We start from the raw sequence: 16,067 nt of genomic DNA, 5'->3' as shown, positions 1-16,067 counted from the left end.
GCAGAACAAAAGAGGGAGTGGGCGCAATTCCCAGGGAAACAACTCACCATTATTCCGAGAGAAACACAGTTCCGGAAACACACAATGAGCTAACTCTGCTGGAACGGAAGGACACAAGTGTACATTATTGTGCCTTTTCTTTACACTTTATTTAGTGCTCAGAATCTGTGGTGGTCAACGCATATGACATCACGCGTACATTGTTAATTATCTGCCAAACACAAAACCACACACATTTGTGAATGTGCAACATTCTGTACAGTCAGCACCATCTTCTGCATGTATATACTCTTTTCTGGGTTCATCACATACACCTACCATATAGGTTTATAGGGACAGACTCTAGTCTGTTCCTGAACAATTTAACAGCCCCACTCTACCCCATCAATCAGTGGAACCATAGGACCTCTGCTGACCAGACAGTATTCAGCTGGTGGACCATTCTTAGCACAGCAGGAGACTGGCATGGTAGTGGTATGGTATAAGTAGACCTAAATCAGGTAGTCTCATAAGGCCTGTCTGGAGACAACTTGTTAAACTTGCTGCTGGATTGCAGCGAAATCCACCTTGCAAGAGGTAATGTTTATTTCTACCATCCGTAATGTGTTCTCTGCACAAGTAACACACATCTACATGCGTAACTGTTTGAAAGGCTTGTTGTCTGCTGGACAACACCTGTGTTCAAAAAGCTGGGCCGCAGCCAAGAAAGGTGGGTCCTCGGTAGGACCGTCATATGGAGGCTCTTCATCTGCATTTCACAAAGCAAAGCAGAACAGTCTACCCAGGCTGCTTTGTAACGGCCTCAGAAAGAAGACTTAATGGAGAAAATATTATTGATGTTAATACAAGCTGGCTAACAAAAAGTTAATGTGAAAGATGTAATATATGGCAGGCAAAACTATTTGTAATTAAACGCTGTCCTGCAAGTTCAAAACTGTTAAACTCACTGAATATGACTGCATTTCACACCTGCAGACGTTTCACTTGAATGTTCATTGGGTTGGATGTGTGCGCAAAGAATTATGGGCAGCAGAAGACGGTGAAGGATACTCTGACAGCGTCAGAGTGTATGCTGCATTTCTGCATTCCAATAATCTTTCTGACTGGATCAGCCTTGAATGACCCTTTAGCAAAGACAGTGACTCTATATAGAACCATGAACACTCAAAGAACCATTTACATGCTTAAATGGTTCATTGCATGTTGAATGGCTCTTCACTGATGGAGAATGAGTTGTACATCGTTCTATATAGAACCTTTTTGAAAATGTTTCTATATAGCGCCAAAACTGGTTCTGCTGTTGTTATGATGTCAAGCTTATAAGAACAGAAGAACTGCTATATAAAACCATATACAACACATTTTCATCAATCAGAAGAGCGATTTCACCATGAAAAGAACAATTTAAGCATGCAAATGGTTCTTTGAGTGTTCGTGGTTCTATAGAGGACCATTGTATTTACTAAAGAACTCTTGGAGAACCATCCAGTGTAGTCTTTGGAACTTAGAGATCAAGTCTGGCCCTGCAGAGCTACAGGTACAGCAGCACTGCAAATTTTTACACAACTCAATATCACTGCTGGCTGGAAAATGATGCATCAGGTTTCTGATAAACTGGTCAGTGTTCGTGGTGGCAGTGGGTGAGAGAATAGGACAGAGATGTGGAGAGATAAAATAAGGCATGCTGAAGAGCATCTGGACAGGGTTTGATAAACAGATGAAAAGGTCAAGCTCCATACTCTGTGGGATGAAAAACCAGAGGACTGGAAAAGGTCATTTGATTATTCCATACAGTAGGCTTTTGAAGCTGTCAAAGACCTGGCAAACAGCTGTGTAAAACCCAATGTAACACCAAACTGCAAACACTGTGTTAAAATATTCTGGGTGTTCTCATTGCTTTTTGCACACTGTTATCACCCTTTTGTATTGTTTATATCTGTACAATTATCTTCTGCTAAACACTTTCATTGGTATAGTTAATAAGAAACAGATGTGCTGTATTTAATGTGACAATACAGAACTACAGTCAATTATGTGGCACAACAAATGAAAGATAAAGTGGATAAAGTGGCTTCAATTTGAAAGAGAAAGCTTTTTTAAAAGTCTGCAGCTTGTCGTGATCGACAGTTTCCCATTTAAGTTGAATAGCACCTATTAAACCAGGTACTGTGCAATTTGGGCTTTGTTGGCTAACCAGATACAATGGAGAGAAGATAATGAGTGCATACACACACACACACACACACACACACACACCCACACACATACATACACACCTACACACACACACACACACACACACACACACACACACACACCTATCTTTGTGGACCATTTCCACTCACACTTGTTACTGTGTTACTGTAGCTAAATGCTGTTCCCAACCCAAACCATAACCCTAAAAGAATGGTCAGTGAAAAATCTAATGTACACAATTTCTGACTAGTCCATGGTGTGACATCGTGTCTTGGTTGATTGACTTGTTTGATGTCTAAAATTTAGCACAACACCTTTTATCTAAAGTGGCTGCCAGCAGTGACGTTTTTATAGTTGAAAAGTCATACTGTGTCCTATAACACACCAACCTCAGTGAAGACCTGGTCGCAGTTTGAGTGGGTTTAGAGGAGATCTGGGGATTATTTACAGAAAAGATTTGGGTGACTATTGACTTTTAGTGTTTTCAGCAACATTAGCCTCATTGCACCAGCGTCTTGGCTAATCGATTACAGCTGTGGTCAGTGTAAAATTGTGTTGATTTATTTTCCTGCTGAACTTCTCCTTTAAGCCCAGATCTTTTACTTTTTTCCTAATAAAAGTTTTTATTCTGGATTTTGTGTAAAAAGTAGTTTTCCTTAGAAGCATCGGCCAAATGTTCTTGCAGGGTCCAAATATTCATTTTTTCCATCATAATACAGAATATATATTTGGCCTACATGGTCTCACACACACTTAGACTCCAGCAGTTATAAATTATGTTTCTCGTCATTTCTCCTACCACAATGCATGTGGTCACACTGGTTTGTTTTGCATTCATATCATTACTATTGTTTTTTTTCTACTCATTGTGCTGTTCAACATTAAAATTGTTCAAACGCCAAGTAAAAAGCTCCAGACAGTGACGTGGACAAGGTCAGCATGTAGAGAAGTGGAAAAAGATGAACTCAGCAGCTTTGCTGTTACATCCTAATCTCTCACTTATACATTTGTAACATATGGTTGATTAACACAGACAGTAATTTCAGCATATTTCCTTGGTAAAAAGAAACCTAATAGAAACCCTATTGGCTTATAACAGAAGTTGGCGGGCAGTTGTTTTAGTGCCTTCCCATTGATTTCTATATTTTATGTCCAAACATTAGCAGACATCTGTTCATCCAATGTTTCTTCTGAAATCAAGGGTATTAATATAGCCTCTACTTTTCTGAGAAGGCTTTATTCTAGATGCTGGAACATTGCTGTGAGGATTTGATTGCATTCATCCACAAGAGCTACTGATGTTGGATGATAGTTCTGGATCACAAACATCACTCCAATTCATCCCAAAGATATTGGATGGAGCTCCATCACTCCAGAGAACACAGTTCCACTGCTCCACAGCCTAATGCTGGAGGGTCTTCATACCCCTCTAGCTGACGGTCAGCATTGAGCATGTTAATCTTAGGCTCATGTGCAGATGTTCCATTCTATTGCCAGTGTTTAACAGAGGTTATATAAGCTGTGTGGGCACAACTAAACATCTGTGTCAGCAAAGGGTGCACCTTAAGGTACCTGAATTCACTAATTAAAGGGGGTGTCTGGACACTTTTGGACATGCAGTGTATTATAAGTGTGTTTTAAGAAAACAAGTTTTCTGTTCTCTTCTAAGGACAGGCAATTGCTTTAAAATTACAGTGCATAGACTACAGATGGAATAGACAGAGGTTGGGTTAAAAAACACCAGAGTATTCATTTAAAGCACAGAATCACCCAAATGTGCTCCAGTGTAAAGAGAGCCCCAGAGAGAGGGAGGGGTTTTGACTGCCAATCAAAGCCGTTCTACCCCCATTAGAACAGAGGAATAACATATGTTTTAAACTAGATTCCCATGACAGATGAACATACACACACACAGACACACACATAGATGTTCCAGTGCTGTCTCGGCCTGTTTCAGAGACCCCTCTAGGGCGTGCGCATTCTGTCAGGCTTATCATCCTGGCCTGGACACAAGATCAATCAAAACAACACGCTTTTTTTCTCTCACACCCCTTCTTTTTCTTCTTCCCCCATTGTGTTTTATGGCAGAAGAGAATCAGTCAGAAAGCTGCTTAGAGACAGCAAGATGGATGACTACATTTGTGGTCGACAAACAGGGGTCTGGGGCCGGCAAAGATGATGCTGATAACTGCACACAAACATGAGTGCAAGCGGCCGACACATAAACCAAAGACACACAAGCACATATGCACGCAAGTTCACCCAACCCCTCTCACACACACACTGCTCAGTTTTTGTAAAGATCACTGACACACACACACACAAAAAGAACGTAAATATAGAAAATGCACAACTATTGTATTTTGTAGTTTTCTCTACTAGTTTCGATGACATCACACCATATTCTCATACTTTCTTATAAAAAATTGTTTCTTGCAAACTGCTTCTCACGCATTTCTTCCTCATACCTTTTCCAATATGGTCCCACAAGTTCTCGATGGAATTTTAATCTGGAAATTTTTTGGTCTCACTTTATTTAGATAGTCCACTCTTGCCCCTGTAGATTATCTACAGATGTTCAGATTGTTAACAAACTATCTGTTGAAGCACAGTTGATTCTAAACTGTGGTGGGGTTAGCGTTAGGATTTGGACCAGGATTAGGGCTAGGACCAGGGTGAGGTTTGGGTTTAGGTTTTGGTTAAGGTTTGGTTAAGGCTAGGGTTAGGATTAGAGCCAGGTTTAGAGTTGATCATAGTTGATAAATTATGGTCAATTTAGTAGATATTTAGTTGAATGTAACTTGAAAGTAAGTTAAGTATCTACAAAGCATCTAAGATGGACAAAAAAAGTGTTGCCAATTTTTTTGTCATCACCTGAATTTCTTCCTCCTCCTCCTTCAGCGGCTCCCTTACTTTACCATCGCTGTGGCATCTTGCATTGCCTTGAAGGGCAATTCCACTAACTTTTCAAAATTTCTGCATAATTCAATCATTGAGGAAACAGAGTAATTCTGAGCAGTTTGGTGTGAAGTTCTCTCTTTACAGTGGTGGTGATGGGAACCAGGGGTCACAATGTCTACAACACAAACATAGCCATTTTATTTACTATTCAAAACCACCTGTAAACCTACACGTGTCCTCTGAGTTTTCGTATAATGCTGATGATGGTAAAATAGTGGTATTGAAAAAATAAGCCTTCTTGAGAAAATTATTAGAGTCATTTTAGAGTCATTAAACAAACTGAATGTCTGATTCCACCACTGTGAACAATTCTGACTTAATATGTTTCTGTAAATTGGAGCTTTCACATGAAACCACTCTGAATGACTACGACTACAGGTTTACAATCTACTTATTATATGCTTTAAAAGAAAAAAAGTAGTTTTCTTGCTTCAGCCCTTTAAAGCTGTTATTACTTTTCTTTTGCTATAACTGTGAATTTCTTTCACAGTTGGTTTACATTTTGTATCGACAGGTTCAAGTCTGTATTTTTTATTTTATTACATTTATGTGTCAAGAAATGTCAAAAACATGGCAAAAAATGTAAAGGACACTTTCTTTCTGCAAAACAAAATTGTACACACAATTTTCATTAAATTCAGATCTTAAAATATTTCCAGTTTAGTTGATAGTTTAGTATCTTAGACTTTCTTACTACAGCTGCAAGTGAGAAATCATTAACATTGTATATCTACCAGCAATAACTGTGAAATCTAAGGGTTAAATGAGTAAAAAGGGCAGGTCAGAACAGCCGGTATGTATCAGCGTATGTTGTATGTGCACCTGAGTAATTCTTTCTGACTGCCAGTGAATACGCATATGCGTGCATGAACACTGACGCACATAAAAACAAAACAGTCCACCCATCTGGAGCCACATTAAAGACCAAGTTACTCAGAGTGACCACATTACTCCATATGGTCATCAGCACACACAGCAGCACTCCTTCTGCTGCTATTTGGCTTTCAGGGCCACAGTATTGCAGCGGAGGTGGACTGGCTACCTGCCCACTGGACAAAACAGGACAGAACTGGACTGTATAGATCTAACAAGTGTACTGTTCATGTACCCTGCATGTTAACTGCTGTGTTGTATCACTCTTTTCTCTTTAGCATGCTTTATAGTTGCTACAAGTAGTCTGTAGGTATGCACACTGTCTTTCCTTTTTTACATATTTGAATTGTTTATGTTTAATCACATCAGGCCTCAGGGACTACAGTTTTGTTCTCATACGTTTTTATGCATTCAAATGGCTCATGGTTCTGTACAGAACCACTGCCTTTACTAAAGAACTCTTGAAGAACCATTTTTCATGAGTGCAGTTATATCTTTATTTGTTTAGGTAATTAATATGGTTCCTTCCTTCTCTCAATAGTAAACAAATACTGGGTATGAAATATGCCGCTGTGCTCAGCAGGTAGGAAATGCGCCTCTGCCCACCCCAGTGCCACTCCACAGACAGGGCATGTGGTGGAGCATCTGTCCATACAGAGAACTGACCACGGCCAGAAGCTCCATCTTTCCCCTGGGAGCCGGACTCACAGCGCCACCTAGCACCACAACACCGGAACTAATCCATCACCTCAGGCTGCTGTAAAATACCGCTCATAAATCACAGCAATATTTGGTGATTTTAAAAAAAAATAAAGGAAATAAAGGAAAATAAACAGGGGATACCCAACAATGTGTCTGTACACTTGCAGAAAAAAGAGCTCTTATTAACCCACAATCACTTCTTTTTAAGTTTTGAATTATGCCTTTAGATGTTCTTTGTGGTGGTTAAAACAGAAGTAATTGTTATGAGGATCTGGAGGACATCAGTCACCATAACACCTTATATTTATAACAAAATAGAAGATATAGAGCAATATCTTTGGAACACAATCAAATCATACGCATTATTTCCAAAACTCAGCTAAAATGAGATCCATGTCAATTACAGTGCAATAAAATCAGACACAAGGAACAAATAACAGCACTTGTGAGAGGCAGAATGAAAGAGAGAGACAGAGAGAGGGAGAGGATGAGAGAGAGAGTGGTAGAGAGATGCTAATGTGTGCTCTTTGTGGTGAGAGTGGTGAATAGAGGAGAGCGGGTTTCTATGCCGAGCGCAGACAGAGCGAACACACACACTACACTCATAAATCATAAATCCCTCTTAGGCCTGCAGGGCTGCAGACCTGAGCTAACAGGAACACAGTCACAATCATCACACACAACCTAAATAGCGTATGTGTGTGTGTGTGCGTGTGTGTGTGTGTGTGTGAGGGGAACAAAGAGTGGACTTACATCCACAATCAAACACACAGACACACAAGCATAGACAGGCACATTAACAGGAAATTCCCACTTCTCCATATCTCTCCAGTTCTTATCATTATATCTGCTTGGTGCTTATTTAATTTCCGCTCCTTCAGCCTCATTACTGTTATTAATTTTTCCCATGTTTTCAAATAAATATTCTACTGTAGCCTGAAATCTGTAACCTGTAAATCTGCTACTACACTGTAAATACACTCCAACATCTGACTCCAATAAAAACACAGAACAGAGAGAGAGAGAGAGAGAGAGAGAGAGAGAGAGAGAGAGAGAGAGAGCAGGACAAAGAGGGAGAGAAAGAGGTTAAAAAAGAGAGAGACAAAGGAGAGACAAAGAGAGAGATGAGGAGAAAAAGAAAAACTGAAAGAAAACAAGACAGACAGAGACAGAAAGAAAGGCACTGAAGAAGTAACAGAATGAGTCAAGGTCAGAGTAAGAGACAGAAAGAAAGAGCAGGAGAGAGAGAGAAAGAAAAGGAAGGCAGATAGAGAGCAGGACAGACTGAGATAAAGAAAGAATGAGCAAAAAAGAGAGAAAGGCCCAATCCCATTTCACCCCTTGCCCCTACCACTTAGCCCTACCCCTCTGTTTTGCATGTTCATGTCTAAGGCTAGGGTGTCCCGATTTTCGTTGAGATTGAGGGGTAGGGCGTTTTTCAGAGGCACACTTCAAACTTGGTGTTATGGAAAAAAAAATAATAAACGGCAAGCAACCAAAAAACCCACAAATGTGAGTATTTTCTCTGTTAAAAATTATAATAACCATTGCCTCGTCTTAGTTTAATGTCATTTCAGTGTATTATGGTTCTTTTCTTCATAACAAGCATAAGAAATAGTATTGCTAATAGTACTTCATAGCTAATAGTATGCTAATGTCTTGGTAGCTAGCTAGCTAAAATTTCCCGTTCCACATTAAATAGTCCAGCAGTTCTGATGCCTGAAGTGCCAGAATGTAACTGCTGCTCCATTTAAGGTGGAACAGGAAAATTCAGCTAAATTCAGCTTCACATCACTAAAGGATTATGTGTGGGCAACAATAAATAATTGTCGCATCCCCCATCTCTGAAGGCATATGATTCCCTAAAGTAAACCAAAGCCCAGCAGCGAGGTGGCTGAACTTTACCCTCCTCTGGTATCACTGCAGACTGGCAGGGTCGCCTACAGAGCACCACTAGTAGCTGTTCATGAAGTAATGTTCTTTTTTATTTGAGGGTCTCATGTCATAGAGAAAGATTTCAACCCCTTCAACTTGTAACTCAGATCCAAGGGGCAAGGTGACACTCGAAAACAAGGGGTAGGGATAAAACTAAGAAATGGGATTGGGCCAAAGACTGAGAGAAATAGTGATAGAGGGACAGGAAAGTAAGAAAAGGAACGAGAGAGAAAGAATTATAGAGAAACAGAGAGAGAGGAAGAGACAGAGACAAAAGAGAGAGAAAGAGAGACTGAGACAGAAAGAGAGAATAAAGTGGGATAGAGAGAGCGAAAGAGAGAGCTAGAAAGAGACAGAGACTGAGAGAGCAAGGCTGACTGAGAGAAAGAGAGAGAGAGACAGAGAGAGAGAGGGAGAAGATTAGGCACAGACTCTTTGACACACTTTCTCTGTTTTGCCATGGAAATTCGCTCCACTGAGAGTTGCTGTAGAGTTCTACCCCCTCTCCCCTGTGGTACTGTACTGTAACTCTCTCCCTCTCTCTCTCTCTCTCTCTCTCTCTCTCTCTCTGTAGAGCATACTACCCACCCTTACATCTTTTCTTTGCCACAGACTCATAAGGATTAAACACACTCCACAGGATCAAAGGCGACACACGTACAAAACGGTTTCATGTCATTTGGGGAACACAAACAAAGCACAACAGACACACACATACACACACGTTTCCAGCAGCAGAACACACACACACAAATTAACCCAAGAGGTGCGTGAGCAGCAGACACGCTGGGGGCACAAAAGAGCAGAAATAAGAGAGGATGTGCCTCTTTGTTGTCTAACGGGGCACTCAGTGAAGGATAAAGCTGTTCAGCAGTCCCTCCTTTATTGCACTTCACTCCTCAACGCCCAGCCACAAAAGAGCCAGCAGTAGCCACACATCTGAATGACTGTGCTGTATCTCAGTCCACCAAGGACAACTGGGAATCAGACAGGGGCCAATATTAAACACTTCAACCCCAAGCTTGTTAATCTTAAGCCTTTAATCTTAAGACTTATTCAGTAATTACTATGCAGTTAACTACTACTGTGAAGCTAACGTAAGTAATGTAGTTATTAAAGTGAGAACTGAAGTGGAGGCCCATTAGGGTTGAAGAAGTTCACGTTTTTGTACACCAATCACTGTAAGTAAGACCCCGCTGTTCAGAGTTGCACACACACTCAGAGAAAACTTCCTATCACCCCCGGCCAGTCACCAGCAGGGATAATCTTTCCGATAGGCGTCCGTGCGAACAAAAAAGGGCCGTTTTTACATCTAATTAAAGCGCAAAGCAGCTTAATGAGGCCGCGATCAGAGCGGCGTGAAAATATTCATTAGTACACGCAGCGCTCAGGAGAGACACGACAGCCCTCCCACACCGACGAGGAGCGCAAGTAACTGGTCTGGAGGGAAAGGAGCAGAGCCAGGGGTCCTGGATTAGCCCCCGTACTCCACCAAATTCCAACCATAAAGCAATATAAGCAAGATAAAAAAGATATTTTCACAATTTACAATTTACTTTTACCTTAAGGGGCCCATATCTTACATTTTCCTTGTCTTTTATTTTTTCCCCGAGGTCCACTCAAAATATTAGTGTGGTTTTATGTGCCAGAAATGGTCATAATCCATTTTTACATGAACGTTTTCTAATCTCCCCTTATCCTTTAGAATCAAACATGCTGTTTTTGTTACTGTACCTTTAAGACTGATAGAAGAAAAATGACCTCTGTTCCGATTGGTTTTCATGTATTGTGCCTCATTCAAAGACTTGAAACACTCCCTATAACTTCAATATGAATGACATCACAAAAACAATGAACTCTGTATGGACTGAAAAGTGAACGATACATTTTAAAACTTTAACAATGTTTACATATTATGTCAAACTCTTTATTTCGAAAAGCAAGACAGTTGTGGCTTTCTATGATATGGGCCCCTTAAATGTAGTCAATCAGCATGTTTTAGGGCAGAACGATTCAGAGAATTGCCATTTTTCTGACCAATATTGTGACTGCAATTTAAATTGTGGCTATTTTCTATAAATTGAGGTCTAGCCCTGCTATTTCAGCCAAGACCACCATTATATCCACTTTTACCGCTTTGAGACTCAAATGCCGAATATAGGCTGTAATAAAACTGCACCACTAGCTATTTGAAAATTGCACTCTTTAAATCATGATTTTGAAATAAAAACGCTAAACCTTTCAGCTCTACATGTTTGGTGTCTAAAGATTGTTGTTTTGCTACTGAGCTAATGTACAGGGTGATTCAAAAAGATTCATCTGATTTCAAAATGATTTATTTCACTTGTAAATCGTTACAGAACAATGCAGTAAATTGTAAATGGTTTAAGTGAGCTTAAAGTTTATTATGTAATTTTACAAGTGCTCAATATGACCTCCTCTAGCTGTATGGACAACTTCAACGTGACAGTCAAATTCATCCCATACTCGATTGAGCATGTCAGGTGTCACTGTACTCACGGCTCTTTCAATGCAATTTCGGAGAGAGAGAGAGAGAGAGATCAGTGTTGTGGAACCAACGACGAACGCTCTGAGCTGTTAGAGGTTCACTGCCAACAAAAATCATGTTGCACAGTTATGACAGATTCACTCTTATTGAAGTGGAGAAAGCAAAACGCTTTCTGCTCAGGGGTCGCCATCTCCTCACAGACTGAAGGGAGCCAACTGCCGGTGACAGGCAGAAACTCTATGACCCCCTCTTTCAATTGGTATGTGATTTGTTCCTAGGCACCTCATGGTTGTAAAAATACGGTGCTTTGAAATCGGATGAATCTTATTGAATCACCCTGTACCTAATAAGTAATGAAAGTTTATAATCCCCACCAAACTGCATGCCTAAATTATCCCTTGCCTCATCTATATCTATAAAAATGTAAAGCATAACTAAAAACAGTAGCAGCAATCTTGAATCGATGACTGAGTTTTGTCTTTACCCTTGTCCATTTTTATAGATGACAGCATGCTATACCAGGCACCTGCAGAGATAGACCCCACAGCGTTACTGAGCTCCTGTCCCTTTTGCCCTCAGACTGTACAAGTGCCCTCTTGGTCAACATATATAATAATTGAAGTTGCCAGTCATCAGTATCAGTTTCAGTGTTGAATAGATCTAGTGTTGCTGAGGTTCTACAAGCTCATCACTCTTGGGTGCCCCCCCGGTGCAATACCAACTGCGTCTATTGACTGTCACAGATACGCGCATGACCACAGCGCTGGAAATACCACAGATAAAGGATAATATCTTTTACTGCATCACGTTATGAAAACATTTTGGCATGGAGCTTACACCATGCTAATTGGTTTAAATAAGTCCCCATTACTTGCTAGTTACATTAATCATAGGGCTCCAGTGTAAAACAAAAGAAGCAAACGTCTGACACCAAACATGTCTCACCTGATCAAACACAAGAAAACTGCCCAACTTACATTTTTCACCAAACTATCACTTTAACCCCTTAAAATCCCAGGCTTCTTACATACTGAGGCTTATTATTCAGTAACTACAGAGACTCTAATGCAAACTGGTTGAGTTATTCTTAGGTTACAGAAGTGTGTAATAAAACTTTGGCGGCCACTGGCCATTTAAGGGGTTCACTGTCTCAGCTAAAATGGGCTCAGGTCAGCATCTTCAATATCAGAGAGGAAACTCAGCTGGCAGCATGAAAAGGACACCCCAACGATCTTCGCTCCCTGCCTGCGTTCACATCAAACCTAGCATGAGAGACTTCAACTCCACCGATGCTGACCCTTCTGTAGTCTTAATCTGAATGAGACTGTGTAGGTTGGCACACAGAATGGGCAGCCACAACAGTGGACATGTGCTGCTACACAGCGCATTTCATTACCACCGCTGTCGAACAGTAACAAGTGAGGTTAAGACATCATGAAGTACAACCATCAATGACTAGCAGTAGAAGTGACGGTGACTGGGCTTCAAGATGTTTCACCACTAATTCAAGGCTTCGTTGGTGAAGCCTTTTAGATGAGCATGTCTTCAGCATTGTACCATTTACCTTGACCTACTACTACTAGACAATTCAATGACCTGCAGCAACCCCAAAAGTATTTAGACACTTTAACCATTCATACATTTTAATGACGTCTTTTGAGTTACTTCATAAAATGTTTAAGAAAATGACAATGGTTTCAGAGAAAATCACTTCTAACACAACATCAAACTGAGGGTAGAGTTTTGGAGATATCCTGGTGTTTTACGATAGTGTCAGTGAGCTTGTGTTCACATTTTGGATGCAAACCTGCAAATAAACTGCTCAACTGATAACAATCTGCAACCCACCAGCCACATTTTGAAAGAAAAGAAACTGACAGTCTTGGAATAATCTGTTTTAAATAAATGCCACTCTGACAGTTTGCTTTCTAACACAATGAGCTTAATGCATTTTTAAATGTGACAAAAAATGTCCTTTTTGGGACCACTGATGACTGAAACCTTCCCATATATCTCTTCTGTCAGAAGAAAACCTCGTATCTTTTTCAGTTTTTGACATATTTTGAAAATGCCTGTTGGCCTTTACATTGTGTGTAAATTTCATGATGAATGGACCAAATGAATCAGCCCAAAACGACTTGGAAAAAAGTCTGTTTCCATTGACTTACATTAAAAGTAAAAGTCCTCCTGTAAAGTTATCATTTTGGACTTTTTTCTTGGAGGTTTTCTTTCAACACCAATGATATACAAACACAAATGTGCAAGCATGATGTCCATGAAGATGCAACTACTGCCAGAGTGAAGGAGCAAAAAACTCATCCCACCACATTCAACACGTTCTATCAAAGAATACACAGACCACCTGAGTCCAACTCCAACAGACAGCAGTTTGCAAAGTGCACTGAATTCAAAATATGTACATCAGCTCCACATGAAAAAAAAAACATATTGCATGTAAAAATTGCAAAAGGTGCCAAGAAGTGTTCTATGAAACGATGCCATGGAAGAACCACTTTTGGTTCCCTAAAGAAATATTGGATGCTTCTTTGAAGAACCATATTGTAAATGAAATATGCAAGCATGAACAACCTTTTGAAGGTTTAAAGAACCTTTGCATAATGTAAAGTTTCTAAAAAGAGCCCTTTAAATTGGTAAAGAACCTTTATATTATGTGTAGATTCCCCAAACCTTTGAAAGGTTCTTTACAAATCTCTTTTTCATCTTTATTCTAAAGCGGCTCCACAAAAGTTTTCTTTGGAGCAATGCTATACAAGAACCACTATTGGTTCTTTCTCAATGGATGGTTCTTTATAGAGAAGATGAGATGTGGATGTGTAAAGTTTAAAGTTCAGAAATGTAAAGGTTCTATACCAGGGTATTTCCTAGAACTGCCCACTTTAGAACCCCTTGTCTTTCAGGAAGTATTGAGTGGTGATATGTTTTACTTAGATAGCAGCAACGCACACATGTGATTCAGGTGAGTTCAAGTCACTCTTTCTTTAAGGGTGATCTTCCAACAGAACAAACTCAAACAGGCAGGAGAGGGTTAAACTGACAAAGATAAGGCTCACCTGAGCGATCTCGTACAGCAGTTTGTAGTGCTCCTCTCTCTTCTGCAGCGTGCACAGGTTACAGCCCATCCTGGCGGAGCGCGAGAGGCGCCGCTCGCAGCCCCCCACGGACGTCTGGCAGTGGTACACACACCCGCACACACACCAGGGATCTCCCGCAAGTTCTGAGCGACGTCTCTCATCAGTGTCTCCCTCTTCTCTCTCTCCTGATCAGCAGCGAAGAAAAATAACCCAGAAGAAAAAAGAGAAAAACAAGAGAGAGCGAGCGGCAGAGCAGCAGACTGGAGCCAGCAGTGTTTCTGACCACCCTCCACTAGACTGTAAGCGTGTGGGAGTCAGCGTGTTTTCTCTCTCTCTCTCTCTCTCTCTCTCTCTCTCTCTCTCTCTCTTTCTCTCTATCTCTCTCTGTTCACCTCTCTCTCTCAGGCATACTACACTGCACATTCACACTCACATACACAAGCTGTAGTAGCTTCAGCTTCAAGACACACCCCCTTCTCTCTCTCTCTCTCTCTGTCTCTCTCTCTCTCTCTCTCTCTCTCTCTCTCTGTCAGTGAGTGGGGCTCAGTACACATGACTACATTCACTTGAGCTCATGAATAATAATGAACTCATTGGTTATTCATAAAAGGGGTAGTAGAACGCTGTTGTGTGCGTGTGTGTGTGTGTGTGCGAGTGTGTGTGTGTGTGTGTGTGTGTGTGTCTGTGTGCGTGTGTGTGTGTGTGTGTGTGTGTGTGTGTGTGCGTGTGTGTGTGTATGTGTGTTAGCATGTTAACATCTCAACACAGTGGATAGAATTAACAAGATGACTGTATCATTACGTCAATCCGATTTGAAATCTGATCGTTGTTTTATTTTCTTATTAAAATGTGGAGGCTGGGTCACTGATTAATACTTTAGATTGAAATGATATGACATTATAAAATTTCAAACTTATAAATAAACTTCAAATCATAAGAAATAATAGCCTATTCATTACATAACAGCTCTCTCTTTCTCCTCTCTCTCTCTCTCTGTCTGTGTATATATACACACATATGTTTAATAAAGGTGATACTAATCATCTATCGTTTATTGTATGTCAGTGTATGTAAGTCAGTGCATCTTCAGTTTTTTAAAAAAATTGAAAGTGCCATCTGTTCTTCAAATTGCATGCAATTTATTACTTTATTTGTATCATTAATTGGGATCAATAGCATTTGTCCAATGTACCAAACATCCAGTGTGAAGGAGGTGCTGAAGATATCAGTTTAAAAGTCAACTGAAAGCTGTATTTGAATGAGAGTGCTGAATGTTTTATCTTTATTCTGTAATATTTACAATCGTATGCAATAGTTTAGGCACCCCTGGTCAAATTACATGTTTTATTGATTGTCTAAGTGAAAATAAGTTAACACATCCTCTACAGAGAACACACTGCTGCACATTTCAACACACAGTTACTGTTTATTTGCTGAATTTAACACGTTTAGAAAGAAATAAAAAAAATGTGGCTTGTGCAAAAGTTCTATTTTTATTTTTCTAATATGTAAAATCATTTTTTTGGTTGAAGTTGTATATATTCAAATTAAAACAATATATACTGTATATGTTATGTAATGTCTCAAATCACTCGGTGAGATTGATCTTGGTTAAAAATTTAAGACATCAGGCACCTGCTTTACAACAGGAAGACACACAGACGACAATTGATTATCAACAAATTGGCTTCCTGGCTAAGTGCAGAGAGAGAGAGAGAGAGAGATTCATACAGTTAACTCTATAGTAGCAGGGCAGTTGTCTGCTGGCCACGGAGCTGTCCTCTTGGGAGGCGGTAATC

The 16,067-nt window shown here is 40.2% G+C and overlaps 1 protein-coding gene across 1 annotated transcript in view; it reads right to left on the bottom strand.

Annotated features, from left to right (window-relative positions):
* The window catches only part of pdzrn4 (PDZ domain containing ring finger 4), a 60,899-nt gene extending 46,303 nt beyond the window's left edge, over positions 1–14,596 (bottom strand). Inside the window, exon 1 of the mRNA XM_036576808.1 lies at positions 14,248–14,596. Coding sequence (XP_036432701.1) covers positions 14,248–14,316 — 69 coding nt within the window. The 5' untranslated portion in view covers positions 14,317–14,596. The remainder of the gene's footprint in view (positions 1–14,247) is intronic.
* Between the last annotated feature and the right edge of the window lie 1,471 nt (positions 14,597–16,067).

Source organism: Colossoma macropomum, unplaced genomic scaffold (assembly GCF_904425465.1).
Source record: "Colossoma macropomum unplaced genomic scaffold, Colossoma_macropomum, whole genome shotgun sequence".
NCBI lineage: Eukaryota > Metazoa > Chordata > Actinopteri > Characiformes > Serrasalmidae > Colossoma > Colossoma macropomum.
Note: the sequence above shows the minus strand (reverse complement) of the source record. Positions and strands in the feature narration are given on the sequence as shown.